The 26525-nt window shown below is 41.4% G+C and overlaps 2 protein-coding genes across 3 annotated transcripts in view; one reads left to right on the forward strand and one right to left on the reverse strand.

Moving 5' to 3' along the window:
* Positions 1-9234: 9234 nt before the first annotated feature.
* ccnt2b (cyclin T2b) lies at positions 9235-19778 on the reverse strand. Its single transcript, XM_031757796.2, has 9 exons — positions 19289-19778; positions 18663-18744; positions 18446-18574; positions 15397-15457; positions 15063-15125; positions 14926-14971; positions 12654-12817; positions 11393-11463; positions 9235-11289 (listed from the first exon to the last, which is right to left on the reverse strand). Exons 1-9 carry the CDS (start codon positions 19444-19446, stop codon positions 10228-10230), a joined length of 1836 nt encoding a protein of 611 aa, XP_031613656.1. The 5' UTR covers positions 19447-19778; the 3' UTR covers positions 9235-10227.
* Positions 19779-23347: 3569 nt separating this feature from the next.
* LOC116334414 (transmembrane protein 163-like) overlaps positions 23348-26525 on the forward strand; it is a 34405-nt gene continuing 31227 nt past the window's right edge. For both annotated transcript variants that reach the window (XR_005610501.1, XM_031757840.2), the window contains exon 1: positions 23348-23709. Coding sequence is in view for 1 of the 2 variants with exons in the window: in XM_031757840.2 (XP_031613700.1) it covers positions 23496-23709 (214 nt within the window). In the remaining variant the exon portion in view is untranslated. The remainder of the gene's footprint in view (positions 23710-26525) is intronic.

Below are 26525 nucleotides of genomic sequence, written 5' to 3' on the forward strand. Positions count from 1 at the left end.
AGGAGCCGATTCAAAGAAAGAAAATGAAGATAAGAGGACGTGAGCACATACTGGAGGAATTACCCTGCAGCAGGTGCATCTCTCCGTTATTTCTCTCAGGCGCACGAAGAGGATTAGCTTTGTTGCACCCACAGAAGCACACACACTCAGAAGCATGAATCACTGACACACACACACACACAGGAACACACACTGCTGCTGTTAAGGCCGTGTTGATCGAAAATTACAGATGTTTTGGCAGCAAAACAATATTTTGTCTTCATTACCTCAGTGTCGGAGCTGTAATATTTGACACAGCGTTGAGGCATCGCAGGCAGAGAAAAAAAATGTAATACCTGCTGTGTTTGTCTGTCACATCAGGTGTAAGGGTATATCGTTTTTTTTTTTATTATGTGTAGCACTGTATTTATGCAGTTTTTACAGAATCGAGACACTGTTGCTGCTTCTCAAAACCCAAAACCCGAATCACTGTTTTCATCTGTGCTTCATCACCTTAAAATATCAATAAAGCCTTGGCAGCACCCCCACTGCTTCGCCCTGCTGCTGCGAACACAGAAAACCAGATTTCTATGCTCTGTCGACCTAAATCCAGCTTTGGAAAGCCTCGACTCCTACCTTTCCCATTCAGCCTTCTCAATAACCAACTCATCCTCCTCCTCATCCTCCCACTCGGCCTCATAATCCATAACGTTTTGTTTCGCTGCTACGCCGATGACACCCCGCTGCATCTCCCACGGAAACCTGATGATCCAACTAGCAGTTTGTTAAGTACAGGATGTCCTCAGACTTCTCCTTTGCTCTTTTTCTTTCTTTTTTTTTTTTACTGACCATCCCTCCACATGTGCCAATAAACTCAGCAAATTAAAGTCAGCAAGGTTAAGAGGAGCAGACAAAGATGGAAGAAAATATACCTGTGCCTTTCACATTTTAATGAGTTATTTCAGCTTTTATATAATTGTGCTTTGTCTAGACTTTATACACCCAAAGAAACATCAAAGCAGCTTTGGAATTTATTGTAACATTTTACTGATTATTCTCAAAAATCTGAACGCTCTGACCTCACTGTATTTCTGTTCTAAAGCTTTGTGCTTCTGCAGGCTGCTTGCGCAACAATAGATGCAGTGTATAACCAGTCTTCAGATAGACATCAAAGCTCATTTAGTCGCACAAGGCTGTCTCCTTCTTTGGTATGTGTTATGTATTTGGGATAAATTGCAACTCTTTACTCTGCCGAGAAGCTTCTTCCAGAGCAAGCAGCACAAGAGGACAAAATTAATCAACTGGATGTTTCCTGGAGGTTACTGCAGCCTCTAACAACCTTTCTTTTTACTCACTTTAAAACTTAGCAAATTTAAGACAAGGAGCCAGGTTTCCTTCTTGTTTTCAACATCAAGCTCTGTAATATGGTTAAAGAAGTCCAGATCTCTGTTTTTATAGAAAAAAAACTCTAATATGCTAACTAATTAACTAATATGCTATCTAACCAAACTCTAGTATACCGTCAGCTTATAAAGCTTGTACAGCAAATCAACAATATGGTTTATTTGGAGTTAAGTTTAGTAGTTTTAGGTCTGTTCAGCTCTATAGCCGGTTCTGTCCTTTATACTGAGCTGCTGAGAATGAAGAAAGGCACGAGATTATCCCAAAACAAAGCAAAAATTAACTAAAAATCTTAAGCACTGTATAGATTTGAGGAAAACCATGTTAACATGATAATTCTCTGTGAATCCCTGTGAGTGATACCTATAACACTGAGCACTGATCTGTTCTTAAAATGTGAATTAATTGCAATAATTTGATGGCAACTGACTAACTTCAATTATTCTAGCATTTGAAACAAGGTCATCAATCTACATTGTAGGTAAAGATGTATTTTATATACTATATATATGTATACTATAATTGTAATATTATTATTAAAGATATGTATATGTATATGTGTGTATATATATATATATAGATATATATATATATCTATATATATATATTTTTACAATTTTAATACCTTTTAGTGAGGCTTTATGACCTCTACATAACTACTGGTCTTTATTTCTGTGGCACTTCCCCTCACATAAACTGTTTTTGCCAGAAGGAGTTTTTCCTTCCCACTTTCGCCAAGTGCTTGCTCACAAGGGGACCGATTGACTGTTGGGGTTTTCTCTGTATTATTGTAGTGTCTTTACTTACCTTAGTGCTTTCAGGCGAATGTTGTTGTGATTTGGCGTTATACAAATAAAATTGAATGTAACTGATTAAAAATTTGAAAAAAAAAATCATACTTAGTCTAAAAAGACTTTAGGAAAATGTTGTTGCTGTTGTTGTTTTTATAAATCAAGTGAAAAGAAGTGTCCTTTTTATCAGACACTTTGAGAAAGTTGCCCCCTGCTGGCTATGAGAAAGTATGCAAATTTAGGGCACTTCCACACTGCCTTAAGGGCAGGTCCACCTTTTATGTGCAGTCTATGGTATGGTAACATGTCTTCTTTCTCTCTCTTTTTAAAATGTGTGATATGTTTGTGCTTCATTATTACTGTAGATGGTGTCAATATTGATGCTTCTTTCAGTTTGCTTATAGTTTTGAGTTTCCTTCTTAAAAGAAAAGTACACATTTTTGGAAGTACTTAAATTCGTCTTGTGCAGAAAAAAGATTCCACATGTACGCTAAATATTAGCTAAAATAAGTCAAGTGATAATTTAGGCTAGTGTAAAAGCTAAAGGGGGAAAATAGCTTACATAAGGTGAATAAGTTACATTGTGTCAATTATTGCACTTCAGGGAAGCAAATAAGTGATCTTTTTTGGGGCGGACATCCTGTTATCCCTGCTTCCAAGCTACGCTATGCTAAGCTAAGCTAACCTAAGCTAATCAAAATATTTAGTCAGCCTAGCTTTGCAGTTGAGGAATTGATCTTCTCAGGAAAAATACACTTAAAACTTTCCTTTTAACTGACATCGGTCTAAGTAACACTCCACTCAAAGACCTCAGTGATATTTGGCATTAATATTCCTGTTACGACCTTTTTAGCATTGGATTAATTCAATTTGACTCAAATGAAAGACAAAACAAGGAAATGCATGTGATTATTATCATTAGCATTATTAATTCCTTCCACTGCTGTGGTGCTGATGACAAAGTCACAACAGAGCATAAACTGAACCATTAGGAGGAAAATATTTATTAGGGTAGGTATTTTCTTGGTGTTGTGATTGCAGGGTCATTATGCTCTCCCTAATGAAACAAACCAGCGGAGAGCCTCCATCTCGGCTGTAGCCGTTATCATCGCCCTTCAGAGAATATAAAAAGGAAAACACTTCAGCAGCAGGCTAATTAAAACCAGAGAGGTCTGGATGAGGAGGCCAAACAACCCACACAGGTGGCGGGCACGTCACTCTGTGTGTTTGCGTGTGTGTGTGAGCTGCTGTAGCACGTAATGTTTATGCATGTCTGTGTGAGTGTGTGTTTGCATGAGGTAGCAATTCATTTCCCCCCCCTTTTATTTGTGTGTGTGTGTGTGTGTGTGTGTGGTACACTTGTAAGTGTGTGCATGTGTGTGTGTCAGGGCTGTATGATTGTTAGAGGAGCTCTCCATTCATTTTAATGGCTTCAGCCTCCACTGCTGTCGCCTCATTCTGCTACCTCCGCTGCTGACAGGAAGGACCTAGAAGCTTTCATCTGACAGGACCCTGCTCAAATAGGCCATTGGTGCACCATAATTAGTTCAAATGTCGAAGCGGGTGAATTATTGATGATTGGGGACGAGTAGGGAGGAAGACATTTCGCATCAACTGTGTGGTTTTTTTTCTTTTAGCCGTCTCTTTTTAAAGGACAGCTGGTGCTGTGCGGTTCCCGCCACAAACACGAATCTCTGGTGTTCAGGCCACGAGAGGATGCATTTGCATCCGGCTGAGAGATAAACTAGGGTAGTAAGGGGAATAATTACAAAGGAAAGCTCTAAAATAATGTCTTGTTTTTCACTGAGAACAGCTGGCTGAAGAGAGCACTACAGATATTTTTGTGAAAGAAAAAAAATACCTTAGCAAGGGCTGGGAACACAAAGAAAACCACACTATGAAGACAGGGGCTAATTTATGCTCCTGCCAATCACTGGATATAATTGCGCTACCATGGTATAATGGCAGCCCGGGCCCACTCATTTTCCCCCTCCGGCTCTATCTCAGGTACTTAGAGGGGTTTCCATCAGCTCCTGATTTTTCAAGAGAGACCTCTCAGACAGAAATGACAATGGACTTTCAATGGCTTATAATCATGCCACTTTCCTGCACAATTTCCCGGGCATCATTTGCATTAAGACTCATATGGGTATAAGTGCACCACATGCTGCTGCGCGAAGGCCTTTTTGATCAACTCCGCCGCTCAAATTACCAAGTGCCTTGGCATTTCCGGGAATGTCTCCGAGCCCCCGCCGTCCGACAGTTATCTGAATCTGTTAATTAGATGGATCGAGTCCAAAGTTTGTGGCAGTACGAGCTCACATGTGTGTGTGTGTGTGTGTGTGTGTGTGTGTGTGTGTGTGTGTGTGTGATTGCTTTGGACTGGAGATCAGAAAGACTCCTCGGATTTATGCCGTGAAAACCTGCGTCCTTTTCTCAAGGTTATTCAACACTGCATCTTGTTTGCGTTTTCTTTTTTTTCCACCAATACATGTAATTCCTCTAAAATCGAATAAAACGACGCTGGATATGTTTGTCCTGCTGAGCTGCCCCTGCTGGCATTTAAAGCCAAAGCTAATATTGCCATCTAGAGGATCAGAAGCAATAAAGCAGCAGCGATGAATCAGGCGTGCCTCATAACGTGAAGAGGGACGGTTCACCTCTACATCTGTCATATAAGAAGTGACTGTGATGACTGATGGTTTTCTCTCTGATATCTTTATTTAGCCACATGCGCTTCAGCGGTAGATCATAAAGGAGCATATGATGAAAGGGAAATCTTAATCATCCATTAACTTTTAATCTGCTTTCTAAGCTGCCGAAACAATCAAAGTGATTTAAAAAAAGGTATGTGTGGGACCTTTGCCCGTGGGCAGCTATATACAGTGTGTTCCTCTTCTTTGACTTGTAATTAAGAGCTTGGATGGTGTTTTCCTTTCAGATGGCTCTTAATTCAGGGATTTGTTGCTCACAAAAGCCGCTCTCATATCTCTTCCTCTCTGCGGATTTTCAAGCGGTAGGCGTCTCTTATTCAGCTCGAGAGGTTGCTGAAAATAAATCATCACCCTCCCACCAGTATGCGAGAATGTCCAGATGGTTGAATTTTCACTGACGTCCTCCCGCTGAATTTCCCCATTGTCTTCCACGCTAAAATTAGAAGGTAATACTTGGTGAAAACGCTGCGTCTGCTCCGAGGGTGCTGGTTAATTATCAAGAACTGGATTTATGTTCCACCCACAAATGAGCCGCTGAAGCTGTGTTGTGCGAGAGGGCAGCCGGAGCTAAACCTCAAAACGAGCCCTCGAGGTTTGTTTGGAGGGACCGAAAATGGCAGGTTTCGCTGTCAAATGCGGGCTTTTCTGTTTGTTCCCCGTGCAAGAAAAGCAAAAGCGGAACGGCAAGAAAGACGACAATTAACACACAAAGAGCGACTCTGCTCGTGCACCGACTCAGCGTGCGCTTCCGTGTCTCATTACTCCCATTAACATTACTAATTCAGCAGCAGAGCAGCCCAACTACTAATCACTTCAGCACTCTATTAGAGCCTGCGCTAAAAGACAAAACTGTGGTCAGTTAATGTAATCAGTGTTGTTTGTTTGTTAGCCTATAACAATCAATTAATCAGTCTGCCATAAATAAGCAGACAGACAGCAGGACACGGCCATTATGTGCTCCCGTTTTGACGAGAATTTTCTTTGGCGGCATTTGACAAATGACTGTTTTATCTTCAAATGCAGCGAGGGCTTAAATTCAATGGGGAATAAATCCAATGTTATGAGGCTGGGATTAAACCATCTGCATGATTTGGCAGTTCTTTTCATTTTGCATGCTATGTGTGCTTTAGAGGCCAAAATTAAGGGCTTAAACGTTTTTTTTTTTAAACTGCATTACTATTTATTTTTTGTAATTCAGCAGTGAGTCAAGGCCATCCGAGTGCTTCGTGTTGATTTAATAACATCAGACGAGGTTTTAGGGCTGTTTAGACTTGAGGGGGCAGTGGGCGTTGGGAAGATGGAGGAGCAAACTATTAAATTCTTTCAAACACCTTGATGGGTAAAAGAAAAAAAAAAGTGGACTTAGACTGGTGTTTCAGCACTGCCTACAAAACTGAAGAGAAAAACAGATCCGGGAGGTTGGTGAGGTAGAGCGTTACCAGCCTTTTCTGCAACTAATAGGAGCCAGGCTACGTACAAACAGACTTGACAGCAACTGAGACCATGAACTTTTCAGGAAAGTGTTTACAGAGCCAAAGGGTCAAGTTCCTATAGACGTCCATACAACTGAACTCTCCAGTGAAGCAGAAGAGTCGCCCCCTGCTGGCCTTCCAAGAAGAAATTAACTTCACTTTTCAGACCCGGGAGCTCCATCCATCTTTGGTTTTACAGTTTGTGGAAATAACAAGTTGTCATCACTGTGGCACCATCGCATCATCTCAGACTGGGTTCTTGAGCATGACAACAACAACGCCACTCAAATGCACTCAACAATCACCTGATCTTAATCCAATAGAACACCTCCTCTCCACCACAGCTTCAACTGAGTCCGGCTTGCAGAAACAAACATTTGTCAGAATATGTTTTTAAGCACACTTATGGCAAAATGCAGCAATTAGTGAATACTGAATGTGGTAACCCTGAAACTACAGATTGCTCTGGGACATTTCAAATCCCAGTTTGCATTTACAGTGCCAATTCAGAGCAACAATCATATCAAGGTGCTTTATATTGTAGGGTAAAGAGCCCACAATGTTAGAAAAAAAACCCAACAATTAGAAAGCCCTCTATGAGCAAGCATAGGTGACAGTGGGAAGGAAGAACTGCCTTTTAACAGGAAGAAACCTCCGGATCCGAGCTCATGGAGGAGCAAGCCATCTCCCATGATTGTTTAACAGGGATTTAAAATCCTACGAGATGAGAAGTCATCCTGAAGAATGAGGTACTTTCCTGCACAACTACTACTGTTACTGTAGGTTTTGCATTTCTATAATTTTACTTAGTACAACAGCTAAATCTGAATGTGCTGTCTGTACTTGAGGTTAAATATTCTCTTTGTTGTGATAAAAATTTAACTGATATTATTATTTAGAATGTATTTAGCTATTTCTTAAATATAATACATTAGTATCTGTGAGCCTGGTAAGTTTTGAGACGTTTTTAGAAGTCATTTTTTGATTTCTCTTGGTTTGAAGGTCTTTGGAGAACTCTGTAATATTGATAACTGGTCCAACAGAAGGGCCAAAAAGAGATGATGAATACAGAGCCACAGCAGTGTTTTGTACTGTGGTGGTGACCTTGGAGTCTTTTACACAGGCTGGTGTGACCACATCAAAATCTATTCCTGGACTTGCTGGTTCTTCCGCAGTTCCAGCACTGTTTAAAGCATTCTGAACTGGCATCAGTGGTTCAGCAGCAGATGTACAATGAGCCATTCGAGGCAAAGGCCTGATGTTCCTTTGCAGTGAGAGTGTTATCCTATGGAAAACTATAGGTTCAGCAGGAGCCACTGGAATGGGAACCTCACCAGAATTAACTTCTTTTGTGGGTTTGGGGTCCTTCTTAGGACTGGATAATAGACTTTATCCTTCCTGGCCTGAACCTGAGACATGCATGAAGGTGCATGTCTGGATGGTATACCTCTTGGTCACTTATAACATCATTTATTTAAAAAACACTGACATCTACATTTGGAATAGAGCCATGTGAGTCTGAAAGACATCAAGAATAAAACTTTGTAACTCAATAGAATGCACAATAGATCAGGTTGGTGCTAGACAGGCTGCTATGAGAAACTGTTGAGCTACTGGGGTTTTCTCACACAACCATCTCTAAGATTTACAGTGGATCATCACAAAAAGAGAAAAATACCCAGTAAGGGGCAGTTCTGCTTCAAGCTGATAGGAAGGCAACAGTCAAGGTATGCAGAAGAGCATCTCTGAGTGCAGAACACATCAAATCTTTAAGCAGATGGGCTTACAGCAGCAGAAGACCACAGTGGGTGCCACTCCTGTCAGCTAAGAACAGGAAACTGAGGCTACAGTTTGCACAGACTCACCAACATTGGACAATAACATTATCGCTGCATGGAGTCATCCTGCCTTGTATCAGTGGGTCAGGCTGATGGTGTAATGGTGTGGGGGACATTTTCTTGGCACACTATGGCTTCCTGCTACCAACTGAACATAGTTTAAACACCACAGCCTAACCTGAGTATTGTTGATGTCCATCCCTTTATAACTACAGTGTACACATCTTGTGATGGCTACTTCCAGCAGGAAAGCGTGCCATGTCACAAAGCTCACATCATCTCAAAGACATTTCTTCAACATGTCAGTGAGTTCACTGACATGTTGAAGAAATGTGGTGGACTGGGACATTCACATTATGGGTGTGCAGATGACACATTTGAAATGATTGAAACTAGTGACTGTGATTAGTGGTTACCTTAAAAGAGTGCAGACTCGAGGTCGTGTAGCTTAGCTTCCTTTGCATTTTGGGACCGTTAGGATGCAGCTTTGGTTTAGTGTTCCTGCACTGATGTGAGGTTGGTGGGTGTAGGCCGCTTGTAGGATCTACATTTCGATTTGTATTCGTGTCAGAGGCTGAATCTCTTTCATGCAGAGCGCACTCTGCAGTCTGTGTTCCTACATGTGCGTAGCTTATTCCAGTGTTTCAGAGTGCAAGAGTATGCCGTTTTCATGCTACAAATCAGTTTTGATGAAAATGCATTGTGGCAAACTAACATAGCAGTTTTCTGTACTTAGACTTGTAGTTGCTTGCCTCCCCCGCAGAGCACGGCTCTTTGGAGGCGTCTGCTATATAAATGTAGGCTGGGGAGTGCAGTACATCACGCAGATAGCTCAAAAGGGTGTACTCATATTCTTTGGCATGCTGAAAATTTTCAAGTTGGTCATACTTAAACTTTTGCTCAGAACTGGTACTCCAGTTTTGGCCACTGGTTTGTCGCAGCTATGTATCTGCCATTTTGGAGTGGTCACAAACTCACTGTCCCAAAGTAACAAAATTTAAACCCATCATAACAAACAAAATGTCAAACACTTCCATAATTCAGCATGTTATCTTTTACACCTTTATTTGGGCTCCCAATACACAAATCAAGGATATGTTCATCAATACAGAGTCTGCTTTAGATCTCATGATACATTGAATGGAAGGAGGTCTGGACTGATGCAATAAACCAATAACAGTTTAATTCTGAACTACAGTCCTATATACACAATCTTATTTTAGAGATCTGTATTTTCTTGTAGTTAATAACATTTATCATACTGAATAGTAATTGACAAGGTACAATCACACGGCCTTTTTTTTTGCGCTTTCAGCCGCTATATCTTAAATGCACTTTCACAGCAGATGTAAAGTAAACTTCATTTGTAGCTCTATAGTGAATCTGCACATAACTTCAGGCACAGCCCGACAGGCAAATGGAGTTCCCCTCACATTTTTATTTGTTCGGAACTGTTGATGCGCTTTTTTAAATATAAGCAGACCGTGTTTCCTAAGAGAGACGCCAAAGTTTTGCCGCTTTGTTTTCGTCAGCAAACGGACGAAGTGATACATCTCCACAGATACAGGTAATAAACCCAAACAGAGGAAGATTCGTTCTTTTATCAAAAGTTCAAGACCTGAGATTTTTAGTGAAACAAAATGTCTTAACATACAAAAAAGGAAAGAAAAAAACAAAACAAAACCACAAAACAAAACAAAAAAAACCATGAACTGTAAACTGTCACAATGGTCGTGTCTTCCCTTTTGTGACTAAAAACATCCGTGTTAAAAATAGATGTCAGCTCAAGTTAAGAGAACATTTAAAAACCTTTTTTCAGCCGCATTTCAAAAACGTCCAATTTTTGTGTGTGCGCTGCAAGCTAGTAGCAGCTCTGACATTTGACAGTTTGACAAGAATCATCAATGATCAGTGTGTAGACACGACTGAGGGTGATGCAGAATTCAGATAACTTAAGACAAATAAATTCATTTTTAAAATTTTAATAAACATGGTAATACCTTATTGTAGACAACACTGGGGACTCTCTGGGTTACAAGTTCATCCCTTGGGCACTTAGTAAAGAGTCCAGCATGTCAAAAGTGTCTTTGTAGTCAGTGTGCTGCCCGTTAGATGTCAGCATGCCGTTGGTTCCGTCGTGGCCGTGGTGCTCCATCATCCTCTGGTTGCTGTCTGAGTAGTGAGACGAGCTCAGGCTTCCTTTGGAGGTCCTGCTGCTCTTAGACGAGTGGTGGTGGTGGTGGTGGTGGTGATGGTGGTGATTGTGGCTGCCGGCATCAGGGTGGGGTCTCTTACGAGACGAGCCAGAGGAGCTTCCGTCGATGCAGTGGTTGCCGGGAGTACGGGCAGATAAGGAAGAGTTGTCTATTGTCCCTCTGTTGTTTGCGCTGAGGGAGTACGAGTGTGAGTGGCTGTGTTTAGAGTGGCGGTGGCTGCTGTGCTCTCTGTGTTTGTCTTTGCCTGGCAGAGCCCCGCCCTGCTCTGAGCCGCCGTGGCGCTCTGATGAAACTTTGATCCGCATTTTGAGCTCCTCGCTAGTGGCCGAGCCGTTTTCTGTGTATGAGGCGGTGAGGCGAGGTTTTTTAGAGCTGGGCTTTTCTTTCCTGTCACTCGGCTGGCTGGCCTGCTGCGGCTGAGAGCGTTTCTTGTGGTGGTGAGAGGACAACGCCGGAGGAGTGTAGACATCTGTGCTTGGCTCCTCCTTAACGCCGTTCTGCAAGGCCAGCTCGGCCGCGTGTTTCTCTCTGTACTTTTCCAGAGTCAAGACTTTCTGTGGCCGTGAAAAAGCGGCGGTGTTCACAGCGAGCTCACTGCTAGTCCCGCCTGCAGCTTTGTGTTTGGGCTTCACCAGGGTGAAGTCTGAGTGGGCGGGCTGGGAGAACTGGTCGTACCCGCAAGCCTTTGATTGGTCGTTCAGTGGCTGGTATGAGGCGAACGGGGTTGTGATGGTATTTAGGTTGGGCATGTCTGTAGAGTCTGATGCTGAGGGGAAAAAGGAGTTGGTGACACCAGGAAGGCTTTCTAAGGATGTTCCCTGGAAGGCACTGTCCCCAGCTGAACCCTCTGTCTTTGGCTTCTTAGCAGCTTGAATCGCCTGCACACAGAAAAGATAAACTCAGCACGACATACTAACAATACAAATCTCCACAGTACCAGCTGTGCCCTATGTTCTGTGCTGTCTGATGTTTTTCACCTACCCTCCAGTTTCGTATCCTCTTCAGCTTGCTGGGTGTCTTCTCCAGGATTTGAAGAAACTCATGGGTGAGCTCTGAAAACAAACAAGGCAGCCTCAGCTCTATCAGCTCTCTAACAAGGGCTCAATTGTAACACACAAGGTGGACAAATCCACTGAGCAGGACCCGCTATAATTATTTGAACTCTGTGAAAGATAATGTAGCAAAACCATCAGCTGGCTCTACAGAGCTCTTGCAGATAGACTCCAGGACCCAGAGCAGGAAGAGGACCAGTATCACCAGTTGCAGTGAAAGACTGTATAACTGCAGTTTGAACATGCAACACTAAATGCACTGGATAAGCAGATGAACTACACTAAGGACAGCATTAATGTGGCCATTCAGATTGTTGACAGAGAACGACATGAAAAGCGAGAGCTCGCTGCTTAGAAGCAACTTTTAAAGTACAAGTAAGACGATGTGTCCTAAATGTTATGCAGCCATCTGCCACCAGATAGAGCTGCAGATCTGTAAATAACGTCTAACCTCATACTACAAAGTAGTACATATGCAGGGTTTTCCTGGCTCAGAATGGACCTTTAGTTGAGGGGTCATTTTATATGTTAACAAAGCAGAAATCACAGCGCAGCCAACATTTTAATGTGTGTTTGGGGATTTTTATCAGATGACCTCTGTGCTGTAAAATCAGGACAAAAGCAGGACAAAAAATTACTGAAAAGCGAAGGCTGATTTGTGTTAGTCTTTGTGGGTGAGGTCACTGTTACGTACTCGTGCAGCAGTCTGACAATAAAAAGAGCAAAGTGTTTATTGTGATCTGATCTGCAGTCTGCACAGAAACAGATTCCTCAGTTCCTCCGATACACAAGATATGGAAATGTGCTGGTGCTAAAACTTTGTGGCCCACACAAAGCAAAGGCTTGTGTCACACCCAATTGAGTGTTAGCAATGCCGTAAAATACTACTGCTGGAAACTCTGGGAGAGCCTGGGCTATAACAGTGTAAAAGTGAGACCCAGTTAAACCCAAAATACTGCGGCTTGGCTGGCTTATTCATCATCTGTCTAAAATATAGCAGCTGTGGATGAAGAGAGACCACACTGCTGGAAGATGAACACATTGTGTTTGAAGTTTCTGTTGCCTGTTTAAACACATTTGCAGATGCTTGATCAGAAAGAACAGTTTGTAACTTTTTGTGCTTTATGAAATGCTGAGAAGACTTTTCCTTGTGCGAACTGTGTGACTTTACTTTGCTGGGATGCTCTTACCATTAAGCAGCTGTAACGTTACTGTGCGGTCCACATACTCCCACCAGTGTTTGCCATCTGTAGACACGGGGATCTCCCATTTGGACCACTTACAGGCCAGGTGGATGCAGACACATGCGACGACTGTGGGCCTGTACTGTAGGCAGAAGGTGGTGAGGTGCAAACTGCAGGAGACAAGAAACACAAAAGACGACCGTCAGCTGACGGATCTGCACACCGACTTGCATGATCTATTATATATTTTACTGTTTAACAGACAAACAGTGGCGACTGTCAGATTCAGTTATCTTCGTATCACATGCACATATCCTTACCTTACAGGACTCCACTGTCTAAAACCTACATTTGTTAGATTGTGTTCCTGAATGTCTCACATGATTACATAAATATAGACGTACTGATTTGTATTATTGTGTTTTGTGTTAATGTAAAAACGAGGGGAATTACAAAACAACAGCGTTTCTTAATCTCTTAAGAAAAATAAAGAGTTTCAGTTTTGATATTTTTACACAGCGCTTGTATACAGTATAAAATTAGTGACGATTCAAATGTAGCCACGCTGAGACTGAGAAACACTGATGTTGATAGCCAAGACAAGTGATTACGCTTTCAGTTTTCTACAGTTAATTTCTCCCACACCCTAACACCCAAACTACACTGCAAACCGCCCCACAAAGCCTGTGGGCAGCTTTGAAGTCATCGTGTCACAGCAGTTTAATGTCACAACCAGTCTGTGGGCCACTGTTGCTTGTGCTCTTACGTGTCCTTCAGCCGGCTGCAGAGAAGTGCAAAGCCCACTGTCTGCGCTTGTCATGCCATTCCCCCTGATGTTGTTTCACACCTCTTTCGTGGTGACCTCAGCTGTTGCTCCCTTAAAAGTTCAGGCCAGTAAGTAGTTGACCCAAAGTCATCGACACTGAGCTACATGTCGTTGTTTTTTTGTTGGAAGAATGTGCCAAAGCTAGTTTATGTACCCCTGTGCGTACACAGCTAGCTACACAAACAACAGTACTATAAAACAGGCTTAACAAGTCATTCATCAAGTGTCTTTGAATTACTGGAAGCTAAATGAACAATGACCTCTATATTCTTCCAATCAGAACACACAGGCCCAACTAACAGAAGCTTTTAAATATGGGGTTGCAAAGAAATGGGTTACGTCACAGTAGCAATGTCCATCTTTTATATACAGAGTATGTGCTTAACAAATAGAGGCCTAATGTTGCAGATTATATATTTGCACTTTATTATACGTGTCAACTCTATTAGCTTTAGTCTAATACTTTAGGAGGAAGTAAGTAAAAGATGTTGTCTATCTTTTATTAATCTGTAAAACAAAACTTGAATAACTAAAAGTTTGCTATGTCGAGCTTCCTATGTCACAACAGTGGCTGTCTTTTTACCAGGCTAAATCACCATGGTAACATATACTGAACAGAAAACCTGATCAGGAGACTGTTACGTTCAGAGTTTTAGTTTGAAATCAGCTTTAAATGCCCTTTTTAATATACTTTTTTCCCCAATCAACATGATTTCCACTTTGATATGTACAAACTAAAGCAACGTTCATGTCTCCAAAATTAGAGTATGGGACAGTTTTAATGTTAAGGTACATCCAGTTTAAAGCTAACCCTTCATCTGATTAAGACTGATTGGAGAAGACAGGACTCACAAATATCATTTTGTGTGGAAAAAGATTCACGTAATGCATGAAGCGCCCCTTGTTATGTGACCACACACAGACTCTGAAGGAGGAAGGGATTTAGGTTTTGTCGAGCTAGCTAACATTCCTCACAGTACTTCGTAGTGACGCTCTGGAGTCCTCTAGAACAAAAGTATTCAGTTTGCAGTATAGTTTGGCGTTTCATTGTTAGCTCCTCTGGATTTAAAAAAGATCAAAAAGAAACATTTAAAAAGAACAGTAACCGTACTTACCAAGAAACTCTAAAAGTTTAAGAATCTTTAGCGGCAATCTATATTCAGGCTACCGTTCGAGACTGTTTTTTTTTTTTAAAGACATGTGCACTCGGTACCAAACAACTTCGAGAGGTAAACAGCAACACTACACTCCACGTTGTGCATTCAACCCCTATGTGCCAACACAGAGCCCTTGTACAATACACCGCACACAGCAGCCTGGTCGGTACTTCCCCATTTAGGGGGTTCCCAGGATCCAAGTGCAAACAGGGCGTTGGACACAGGAAGGGGTACCCTGCATTGCAGGAAGCTATAGTGTGCCATTACAGTGCAATAATGGGAACAGGATAACAACCTGTTGGTAGCCATATAATAGGAAGTCTGTGCCAAATCCTTGCTTGCTGTAAAAGAAGAGAAAAACTGGTTTTAGAGCAAAGCTGATAACACACAACAGTATTTCTTCAAAGTAACAGGTGAGGAAAAAGGTAATACCTCGCACTAGCTGGGAACATCGCACAACATCTGTGTGCGGATGATCAACTGTTATTTCAAAACCTGCAACCAAGAAGGAAGATCGTCAGGCAGAGGTGCAAATACAGAAGCAGAACATCAGTGAGATAATGTTTTTTTACATTTGCTCAACAGGACGGGAGAAAAAACACTGAATCAGAATATGTGAAAAAGTGCCAGCATGCATGTGTGGTACTTTAGTGATTTTGTTCTGCGTGTAACCTCCTCTTGGTGTTACACTGGTTTATTGTAGAAACCAGGAAAACCAAGGACAGAAGACAGAGTGTGCAGTCTGTGCAGCACAGCCTGTACTCACCCAGAGTTTGCAGCACGATCGTTTCCAGTGCTACAAGCTCTTGTGCCTGCTGCTGGAATGCCTGAAACAGATCAAGCCGTGAAGAATTAAAAACGACCCTCAACAACCACACACAAATCCATTTTTATAAGCATGCACACAAAATAAAAATACAATCAGTGGACAGGAATGTTAATGGTGAAAGCCTGTTAGCATTATATATTAGGGTTGTCACAAAACTCGAATTTCAAACTCGATACCATTTTCAATGCCATGGAAAGATGTCGACACCATGCTGCAACTACAGAAGCAATGGCGCAGAATTCATTTCTTGACCTTGTTAATTATCAGTTTAATTTAACAAAATAAATATTTACGATTAGACTTAGAGGTTTTATTCATTTTACAAATTATTTAGATTATTTCATCACAGATCATGAAGATGAAATACATTTTAGGTACTACACAATAACTAACGTCTCTAAATTATTTTATAGTTGTAGATGAAGAGCATTATGGAAAAGTTAAAAATGATAAAGTGTGGTATCAGCTCTGCTAAAATAAAGGATATATTTTAAAAAACAAACACACAAAGCACTCCCTATGAAAGATTGAACCAATCACTTCCTGCATTTTAAAACTAACCTCACAGTTGGCTACCACAAAATAAACACATTTGAATAAATTTTTGTAAAAGTAGAACAGTTCAAGTTTATCATCTTGTCCACATCTGCAGCCTCTCTCATATCCATCGTTCACACTGCTCTGCGTCAAGCTGCAGCTCTTTACATCCCCAATTCTGCTCATCAGACCTGAAACCCATCTGATTCCTGCTCTGCTCTGGATTTCACTCATTATTTGCTCAGATTAGTTCTCCACACGCTGTACTCTACTCAGTTCAGCTACGGATCGCCTGCTACTTCACAAAGCCAGTAACCCATCAGCGTTTGTAATCTACTCTGCCGCGGCTCAGTACTCCAGCGCGACCTGCAGTCCACCAGCTATTACTTTAATGCTAACAGATGGCTAATGTGGCTATCAGGTAACTGCTAATAGGTAAATGGCTAATGCTAACGTGTACACCTTCCAGGTTAACATTTATGAGAACTGTTTAATACTTCAATGCTGTTGAAATGGAAACTTTCCTGACCTCTGAAATTCCTCCTGAACTCTTGTTCAGTGTTATGAAGATTAACTACTTCAGCTGTTAGTGAAAGGAGGAGCTGTGTGGAGTTGTGTGTCGAAGGCTGAGGCAAAGACAGCACTGTTGGTATTAATGCTGTTGTAAAGAAGTTTCGTAATTCAATAATAATTTTAGTATAAATTATAGCCGAGTATCGTTTTTTTGCAAACCCTATTAGATATAATTGGTTTAATTTGGTGGACACACACACACTGACATACACAGAGACATTTATACAAAAACTGAAAAGGTTGATGTGTGCCGGTCTCCGTTTTGCATGGGTGGAATTTTTTCTGTGTACTTGTGGCGGTCACCTTGTGCTAACAGTCAAGATTGAATTAAGCCCACCCAATCATCATTAACAATTACATTTTCTTTAAAGTAAATGGAAGTTTAAAACCTCAAAAAAAAAAAAAAAAAAAAGCCAATATGGCTTATGACAGAGGAAAAACAAAAGAAACAGCTATGCTGCAAAACTTGAAAAAATCTGGATGGTAACCAAATTATATTTGCCCTTTCTTGTACACCAAACTAAGACTGAAAGGTTTTTGATTAAATTAAGAAAATTCAGCATACAACTCACGTTTAACAGTCTCTGATACTCAAACATTATCCATGATGACACTAATCGAACTGTAACAGAGGCTACTTCTGTGAGAAGCATTTGATTAAATTAAGCAAATTCAGTAATTAACTCACATCAGTCTCTGACACTCCAGTGTCAGCTGTGACATCAGATAAGTTTATTCTAGACATCAAACTGCAGCCGTGGGTACTTTACAGACAGAAAGCTGCAGTCTGCTGCCTGCCATCACTGCCTCCAGTCAGAGGTCAAACCTAACAAATGGAGCAATCCACACAGACTCCAGTACACATCTCATGAGTGTTGCCTGCTTTTCACCAGGCAAGAGTGCTCAAAGTAATCACTTTGTTAATCAAGACCTTCCCAGCTCATTTTCACATTAAATTAATATTATCCTGATCTACTCAGCCATGTCGACATCTGACACACAGGAGTGGGCCTTCACATGCAAACAAAAATAATGGTTATGCATCTGCCCTCTTTTATATAAATGTGGTTGTGGGGAACGACTGTACCAAACCAATGAAAGACTCCAGTATGAACATGGTTAGAACCCGATGAAGAGAAGAAGGAGGGGCAAGTTTTTTATATGCATTTAAAAAGTGTGAAACGTCCAAAAGACAGAGGCAGACAAATGTTAAGAGCCATTTTGTCTATTTAGCTGATGTCATCCTACGCATTGGAATTAGTCACTGATCATATGTGAGCAACGCTTTCCAGCAAACATTCACTTCACACTGGGAGTGAGATAAACTTCCAGGTATGTCTCCGCCTCCTCCTTTCTCTAGGAACAGCACCGTTTTTTGTGCTTGGGGCTACGTAGTATGCATTATAAAAGACAGCTAGCACCACCTTAACGGTCACATAACCCCCAAATGACCCAGCCACACTCCCAGTAGTGGTATTTTTATTTTCAATCTCACAAGGTGATGATAGGATAATCAGACCATGGAAAAAGGTGCTCAACCTTTAAAACTGTTTCCTTTCAGCTCATGGCACACAGTTGGTTTAGAAGAATATATACTGGCATAAACCGAGGGATCGTAAAACCTCAGAACTAGTAATCAACATGTGTTAAAGTTTTCCAGAGCTAAATAAGAGATCTGAAATAAAATAAATCAGGAGGACACATATTGAAAAGAAAAACAAAGACAAAAATCTCAGCCTCACATTTCTACTAGTTGCAGCATCAGTACAACCCATATGTAACCTATAAAAACCACACTGTAAGGCCTGTGAAATATTAACAGTAACTTACAAAGTATGGAAAAACACAAGCTGCAGAGCAGTCACAGTTTACTCACGTTGCTTTTAGTGTCCAGGGGAGGATCTTGTGGGTTAATCCAGGCATGGGCTATTTTAATGACGTGCTCCAGCTTCCTGGGCTGCTCCTCAACTTTAGCTGCCAGGAACAACGTAGTCTGGGAAATTATCTATAGAAGGGAGGAAAGGAAAAACGCAGTTTGGCTAGTCTGCTGCAAAGGTGATCGTGATATCAGCCAACACCGCAGCGATACTTACATTTCTATTGAATTTGGTGAAGGAGTGGATCATATAAAACCTGTGCATATAAACTATAGCAGTGTTGATAATTAGTTGAGAGCTGAGTGAACGGTTAAGGAAATTACATGGATGGTTCACAGGCAAATAAACAACGCCATTAGATCAGAAGCTTAGTACTGAGCTAAGGCCTTGGAGATCGCAAAACGTGAGGCCGCGGGTTAAAACCCTGTCAACACACTCATAATAATTACATAAAGCCCACATTTCCAATGTGGGCTGGACTCGTGTGTAGAGTGGCAAAATGTTTAAAACACACATACGACTAATATCAGTACTCAGTTATCCCTGCTTTTAGTAGACACAAGCTAACAATAGAAACAACAGACTGACGAGCCAAACAATAGCTAAGCTAGCTAGCGGGCCTCATCACCTCCGGCGGGTCACAAACGTCCTGTGAGAGGAGTTAAAACGGCTCATCTTATCAGAGAGGACTATGTATACAATACCGAACGATTGGACATCTGTTTACACAATCGCAATATAAAATATAACAAGCATCTCATTTCGATCCCCACTCTATGCTAATGTTAGCTAGAGACAACCCGTCTGCCGTCCGGCAAGCCTCAGCGTTTCAGAAAGGATACACGTTGAGTCTCTGGCCTATTTCTTGGATTAAGTTGGCAGCCTGCTGTCGGTAAGCGAGCTCTTTGTCTGCTTCTATTCCACAGCGTCGAGACGGCGTGTTTTCGAGCTGCTCCCGGGTGAAGAGCCATTTCGTAGAGGGTCCCCGGTGGACCGCCATTACGCTCCCACTGCCAACCCCGACGGTCTAGCACCGGGAGGGAGTGGGGCAAGCGGGGCACCGGAAGGAAGAGAGAAGACGCTTAAGCCGGCCCGAAACCGGTAATATATTGTATGAATAGCGCCCCAACGGTGGGTGGTGCAAATCGCACGCCGTGTAGACGATGCGTTAGCGCTGTTCCAGCCCGATTTTGTTTACAAATAAAAAAAACAAAACCAAAAACTAAAGCTGAATTATGTAATTACTCGATTAGGTTGTGTTATTTAGCCCAGAAACACTAACAGCTCGTCTGTGTAGTTTCGCAGTCATCCAGTTAAAATAAGAGAACGGCAGTAAAAAACTCTGTGACGTCGACAAAGAGAAGAACGTTCTCCGGAAGTCCGGACTCTCGTGCGAACTTACGAAGTCCGGACTAGCGAGAACGGGAGTACGGATTCGATTTAAAAAATAATAACTAAAATATTTATATTATTAAATATTACCCACTACAGGTCACAACTGTACTTTGGGCATTGCTGTTATTATATGTATTATATGTATAAGTGTATATAATGATGCAAGTGTCCTTTGACTGCTTTGGCTTTGTGCCGATTTTTATTAAAATCAAACATAAAGTACAAAAGACTTGTGAAAGCAGGCATGCGGGTTAGTTTTGTTTGTTTGTTTGTTTGTTTTTTTAACAATTTTACTGTTATGGGTGTTTACACATCCAAAAAATGATCACTGTGCATTAAAGTAATTAGTACATGTAACTATTGGACAGTTACAGTAATTCAGAATTTTTACAGAAACCAGGAAGTGAAAGCATATCACTCTGATTCTCAGCTGACTGCATTTTTTCCACTAATATACAGAATATAGTTTAAAGTATTACTGATTGTTCATAAGTTATTAAATTATTGGGCCCTAAATATATATCTGAGATTTCTAAGATCTCTATGGTCTGCAAGATCTGGTTACCTTGTAGTGTAAAGCACCTTGATTGACTGTAGTGTTTTAAAGGACTGTAATGTTTTAAAGGTGCTGTATAAATACATTCCCCTTGCCTTTAACTGATTGTTAACAATACCATGTTTCACAAATGTACTCTTACAGACAGGTAAACCATGAGTGATACACATATTTGCTTTGCTGTCAGTGTACAGCATATTTATAATTTTTAAATCTTTATTTTTAGGCAGTCATTCTTCTTTGCAGATCATCTCAAGCTCCAGGCTGGATGGGGAGCATTGGTACGTAGCCATTTTCAGATCTTTCAGGAGATGTTTAATCAGTTCAGGTCTGGGCTCCTTCTGAGCCACTCAAGGACATTCCCAGATTGGTAATGAATTCACTAATTTATTATCTTAGATGTGTGCTTAGGATCATTGTGCTGTTGTGAGATGAAACTTCACCCCAGTCCGAGGTCCAGAGGAGCAGGCTATCATCAAGGATGTCTCTGTGCTGCATTCATCTTTCACTTGACCCTGACTAGTCTCCTAGTCTAGGTTGCAGGAAAACATCCTCACAGTATGATACTGCCACCACCATGCTTCACTTTGGGGATGGTAGTGGTGAGTCTTTATGTGATCAGACCAAAGAATTTATTTCCTATAGTCTGAGAGTTCTTCAGGTGCCTTTTGGCAAACTCCAGGTGGGCTGTCATGTGCCTTGTACCAAGGAGCTTCCGTCTCACCACTTTACCACACAGGCCTGACTGGTGGAGTGCAGCAGAAATGGCTCTTCAAAGAGCAACTCTGGAGCGCTGTCAGCGTGACCATGTGGTTCATGGTTACCGCCGACTAAGGTCCTTCTACCCTGATCCCTTAGAGTGGACAGCTCGAGGAACAGTCCTGGTGGTTCCAAACTTCTTCCATTTATGGATAATGGAGGCCACTATCCTGGGACCTTCCCCAGATCTGTGCCTCAGTACATTCCAGATGCACTGTATTTTTATTTATACCTTGGAAACTTGCTTGTAGTACATTGCTAGACCAAAATCTTAAACTAACATCACACCCAGTGGAACACAAGCTGTATTACTCTACATCCTCCACTAAAGGGAAGCAGAGACCAAGAATAGAACTGAGAGCTCAGAGTGTCAACTCTTCTGCCTGCTTAAATAGGTTATATCGTTGATGTTAGTTAAGCAGATTAGACTGAGAGAAAGATATAATAAAAATGGAAATATTCATAGATTTACAAATATTGCAAGGAATAGCATTTAGCTCACAGAGTGCATAGTCTTGTTTTAGTAAAAAGTAACAAAAATAAAAACAAATAGATAAAACTGCAATGTTCATCCAAACATGCCGCAGCGATTCTATTTTTCTTTCAAAATAAAAGTCCAACAACTTTACTATAATAAGTCTTTTATGTTGTACGTGTGCTAAATTCGCAATAGCCTATAGGTTAAATAAGTAGAATGGTATGAGAGTCAATAAAATAAAAGAAAGTATGACCAAACAAACATCTTGATAAGATCAAAACTAATCGGAAAGAAAAATAATTTCAATGAAAGTAAAATAACTATTTATTTAAGAGCCAGTGGTTGCTAGAAAAAAAGTCACCATGATTGTCACACATTCACAATGGCAGACAAGTACTTAGTGGTCAGATTACACTTACAAGAATATGTATTTGATGATTATATTTCTCCTTAAGTTAAATGTAAAATCCAACCTTACACAAACATAGGCTAAACTGACTACTTCTGACCCATACCTAAATATTTCTTATGTGTGAGTGGCCGAAAGAGCTCATACTGTGGGAAGTGCTCTATAAATATATTATATTACATATTTCTGCTTTTTCCTGAGCATGAACGCATTAGACGCATTCCTGTTATCATGCTGAATATAAATATATAAATACGCACATCCTTTTCTCAGTTCTCGGTTACAAATAAAAAATCCACATGGAAAAGTAAGCTTGTGCTATTATTTTCTTTTCTATGTAGTGTACGTGACAGGTGTGTAACAGGTCCATCACTATCTGCACGCGCTCACGTCCGTCAGCTCGTTGCATCCACATGGGACAGATGTTTTCCTCGCGAACGCGCAGTGCAGCGAGCGGCGGTAAGTGCACTTTTGAGCTGTAGCACGAGCACTGGTCTCGTGACCTCCACCGGGACTAGTAATTAGAGTCCAGGTGCGGCTATCTGTCGCAAAGTCGCGAATCGGAGCCTGATGTGAATATTCCGTCTCCTACGTCTCGTCCAGACGCAACATCTTTCTGTCAAGTGTGTCAGCTCGTACACAAACCACTTCCGGCAAACATAAATCTCATCTCTTGTTTGGGAACTAACTTATAAGGCTGAATTAATTAGCAAATACCTACTGTTGCTCGGTTTACAGCTAAAACTACCTACCTAAGCCTGGCTTATTAAATCATGTCAGCAAACTAAGGGTCTAAAGCTACATATTATTATTACACAGCCTATTGTAGCCAATGTATAGGAAAAAGGAAAAACAGTATTTAAGTGCTTCTAGGCGAGGGCGGGTTAACGTTAACCATTACATCCCCCCAGTATAGGTCAGTTTATAACAATGTGTTATAGTAGGTTCAGTGGCTTTAATGCTTTAATCTGAAGTGCTACAGTAGCTAGCAACTGCTACTTGTCATATTAATAAAGTAACGTAAAAAACGTACAATATTACCCTCAGAGATGCTGTAGAAATAGTGAAAAGCACAGCCAGGAAATAGAAAAAAGGATGCTTCAAAAAGTAGTAAATATTTGTGGAGCAGAGTGTAGTCTAAAACAATAGCATGATGATAGTTAATTGATATCAAATAAAAAAGTATATGAAATATTCAACCTTACTGTCTATTTTTAACAAAAAAAAAATACACTTTTTTTCTCCAATAGGGTTTTTTTTTTTAAAAAAGGCTTTTGTTTTGAAATGTACAACTTCTAATTTCCGGTACGATTTCGCCTTATTGTGTGTAATTTGGCGCAACTGGCTCGGCACCCTGTGAGGAGTCTCCCTCCCTCCTTGTCTGTTTCTGGGTCTCTGTCTGTTTGCAAGCCTGCGCATCTCACCCAGGTGAGACATTTGTGGAGTGCCTCAATGGAACCGCGACCCTCCACCGAGAAGATGACAGAGCCCACACCGCCAGACTCCACCACTGTCCCGGACCCGGCTGTAGTTGTGGACCCCACGGTGGTCAACGGACGGTGCGAGCAGGCGGACTCTCTACAGCAGCAGCCCAACACAGAAAATCACGCAGAGGGCTTTAAGATGGACCAAGAGATGAAGATAACTGACAGCATAGAGGACAGAGGTAGGCGGCTTGAATTATGTTTAAAGTTTCTCTGGATGCCCCGTGGCTAAGACGCACACCGTGCGTAATGCCATGTAGACCGGTGCGTGTTTTACTGTACACGCCTGGAAATACCCTTTAATTCATTCAACTGTAGCCTGCTCAAAACATTTCCCTAAATTTTGGCTCCAGATGTTCCACACTGTCCTTGAATCATGTATGATTTCTGAGGGAAAAGGCTGCTTCATAACTGTGGACTGTGTGGTGACCAATATGCATGCTAAATTATTCACAGATCTGCGTAGTAATGCAGGGCAGAGTGTGCAAACAGAGTGTGCAGACATCTTACATGAAATAGTGGTGCCTGCAGATTTTGTAAATGAATCAGTGGAGGCTTGTCTTTGGGAAGGCTGATGGCCACAGGCAGCATTTAAACAGTAGCAGGTGTTTCGCACCTTAAACCAGCACACAGGGGTGTGTTTGTAGCTTTTCCTGTGCATTTTCTGACATTCACTTTCACCAGGTTTGTAAAGACGTTTTGGATCTCATTAATAGAGGCTTCATCACTTCTAAAACAACCAGCGGAGAGCCTTGGGTAATAAATCCCTAGATATAGCTGTCCCCTTTGGAAGTGATCCCAAAGCTCTTTAACCTACTATAGGTCATGTGACGTGTCATGTGACGTGTCATGTGAGTCAACGTGTTATTAAAAAGGTGTGGGTCAGTACTGTCACTAGGGCCAACTCAGTGAGACACCATCACCCCACCATCATGTGAGCTACTGAGGCAAGGTGTGAGTGGGGGACTGAAATGCCTGGGAAGGGATCTCAAGACTGCATAAGCCACCACCTCTGTTCTACGCTGCTCAGTCACAGCGGATGTAGATAGCCTCCTTTACTCCTCTCTCAAACATAAAATGCGAACATTGTCATCCTCAAAAGATCCTTCTTTCTCTTTTAAGTGCAGGTGTACAACTGAGTCTTGTCCTGTTCACTCCAAGTTGGTATTCAAGTGGTTGGTGGGAGTGAAAGAGTAGGTGCTGGTTTGTGTGAATGGATTTCAGTGTTGAGGCTTCTGTCCTCCTCAGTGATCACAGCACAGTCCAGGAATGATAACTTGTTTTCCCTGTTATCCTCCCTTGTGAACTGGATCTTTTTATCCACCGAGTTGATGCGTTTGGTGAAGCTTCTGCTTTTTTGGGTTTTAATTTTGATCCAGGTCATCATGTGAATTATCACATGATTAATAGTGGGTTTTAACAACCCTCAGGACCACTAACGGGTTCTTATCTGGGACTCTCTCAGATGAGAATCTGAATAAGTCCAGTTGCCTCCTACCATGACCCTGATGACTGAGGACCTACACAGACAAAAAGAAGATGTGGATTTGCTTTCACTGGGACATAAGACAGAAAACACTTTTTAGCAAAGTTCATGTCATAACACAAAAAAACCCCCAAAAAACAAAAAGAATTTGAAATATTGGAGAATCCTTTAATATTAGGGTTTTTTTAATGTTATACATAAAACAAAATGTACATCATTTGACACATACCTTAATTTTAAGACTCATATACAGGAGAGCATAGTAGTCTGGGTGTGTGCCATCACTTCAAGTGAAGATAACTTTTTTCCTTCACAAGAGTGTGAAACAAAAACAAAACATATGTACAGATAGACATAGTTTGTAACTATATACATCCAGAGAGAGGACATTTGAGTACCAACACCATCAGTAGCAGATGAGGGCATAAATAGCATTAGTACATGTTACTTTGCAAAGTAAAGCCACTCTAATGGTGGATAGCAGCGATATCTGGCCTTATAGATCCCACATAGCAGAGCCATTTTCCCCAGGGTTTTATAAATTTCTCATACTCTAAATTCACTAAAAACAGTAATCTTTTCCATCTTATAAATCTCTAGTGTTACATTAATCCAGCTGTTTAATGTTGGTGGATCCTGTGTGACCATCTTTTGGTCAGTGCCTTTTCACTTTCAGCCAGCAGGACACCAAGTAAGTATTTATTTGTACCCTTTATGTCTGAGGGTATGTATTTTAAAAACAAAATTCAAACTTGGTTGTTTAGATGGATAGATCGCATTAGCCTGCTAACACTGATCAGTGATCACATGATACACATCATCATCACTTTATCAGTCAGTTTCATATCATCATCATCAGTTTATAAGCAAGGCTTTGTAGCATCTATCAACTCGGTGCTTTACTTTTCCAGCCTCTAACATGGCTGTTTACAATACTGTCTGCAATAATACAGAGAAAATCAACAAGCAGACAATCTCCTCTGGGAACACATTTGGTGAAAGTGGGAAGGAAAAACTCCCTTTTATAGGAAGAAAGCTCCAGCAGATCCAGGTTCAGATTAGATTTTCCACCATATTTCGGTTCAGTCTTGAAAAAAGCTCCACCACCTGTTCCATACCAAACAGCAGACACACACAGTCAAAGTGTTCACAAGATAAGTTCATAAGATGATGACGAAAACAAAAGTTTCTTTGTCAGTGTATAATTTAAGTGGTGCCGTGATCATTAGCCCTGCTGAATCCCAGCAAGAAGGGTCTGAGTTCAAGCCACCATCTGCCTGGGACCTGTCTGTGTGAGTCCTCTCTGGATCCTCTTCTCTGTAGGTAAATTGGTGTAAGTGTCAGCCCTGTGATACACAGTCCTGGGTGTACTCTGCTGGGATAGGCTACAGCAGGGGCGGGGAACTCCAGGGCTCAAGGGCCGGTGTCCTCAGGTTTTAGATATCACCCTGGGTCAACACACCTAAATCACATGATTAGTTCGTTACCAGGCCTCTAGAGAACTTCAAGACA

The sequence above is a fragment of the Oreochromis aureus genome, linkage group 23 (genome assembly GCF_013358895.1).
Source record: "Oreochromis aureus strain Israel breed Guangdong linkage group 23, ZZ_aureus, whole genome shotgun sequence".
Lineage (NCBI taxonomy): Eukaryota > Metazoa > Chordata > Actinopteri > Cichliformes > Cichlidae > Oreochromis > Oreochromis aureus.

Coding starts and splice junctions, on each gene's coding strand:
- ccnt2b (XM_031757796.2), bottom strand. CDS start 19,446: ATGGCGGTCCACCGGGGACCCTCTACGAAATGGCTCTTCACCCGGGAG. Junction 12,818..14,925: donor TATTATATGGCTACCAACAG/GTTGTTATCCTG, acceptor TGTCTCCTGCAG/TTTGCACCTCACCACCTTCT. Junction 11,464..12,653: donor AACGTTACAGCTGCTTAATG/GTAAGAGCATCC, acceptor GTTTGTTTTCAG/AGCTCACCCATGAGTTTCTT.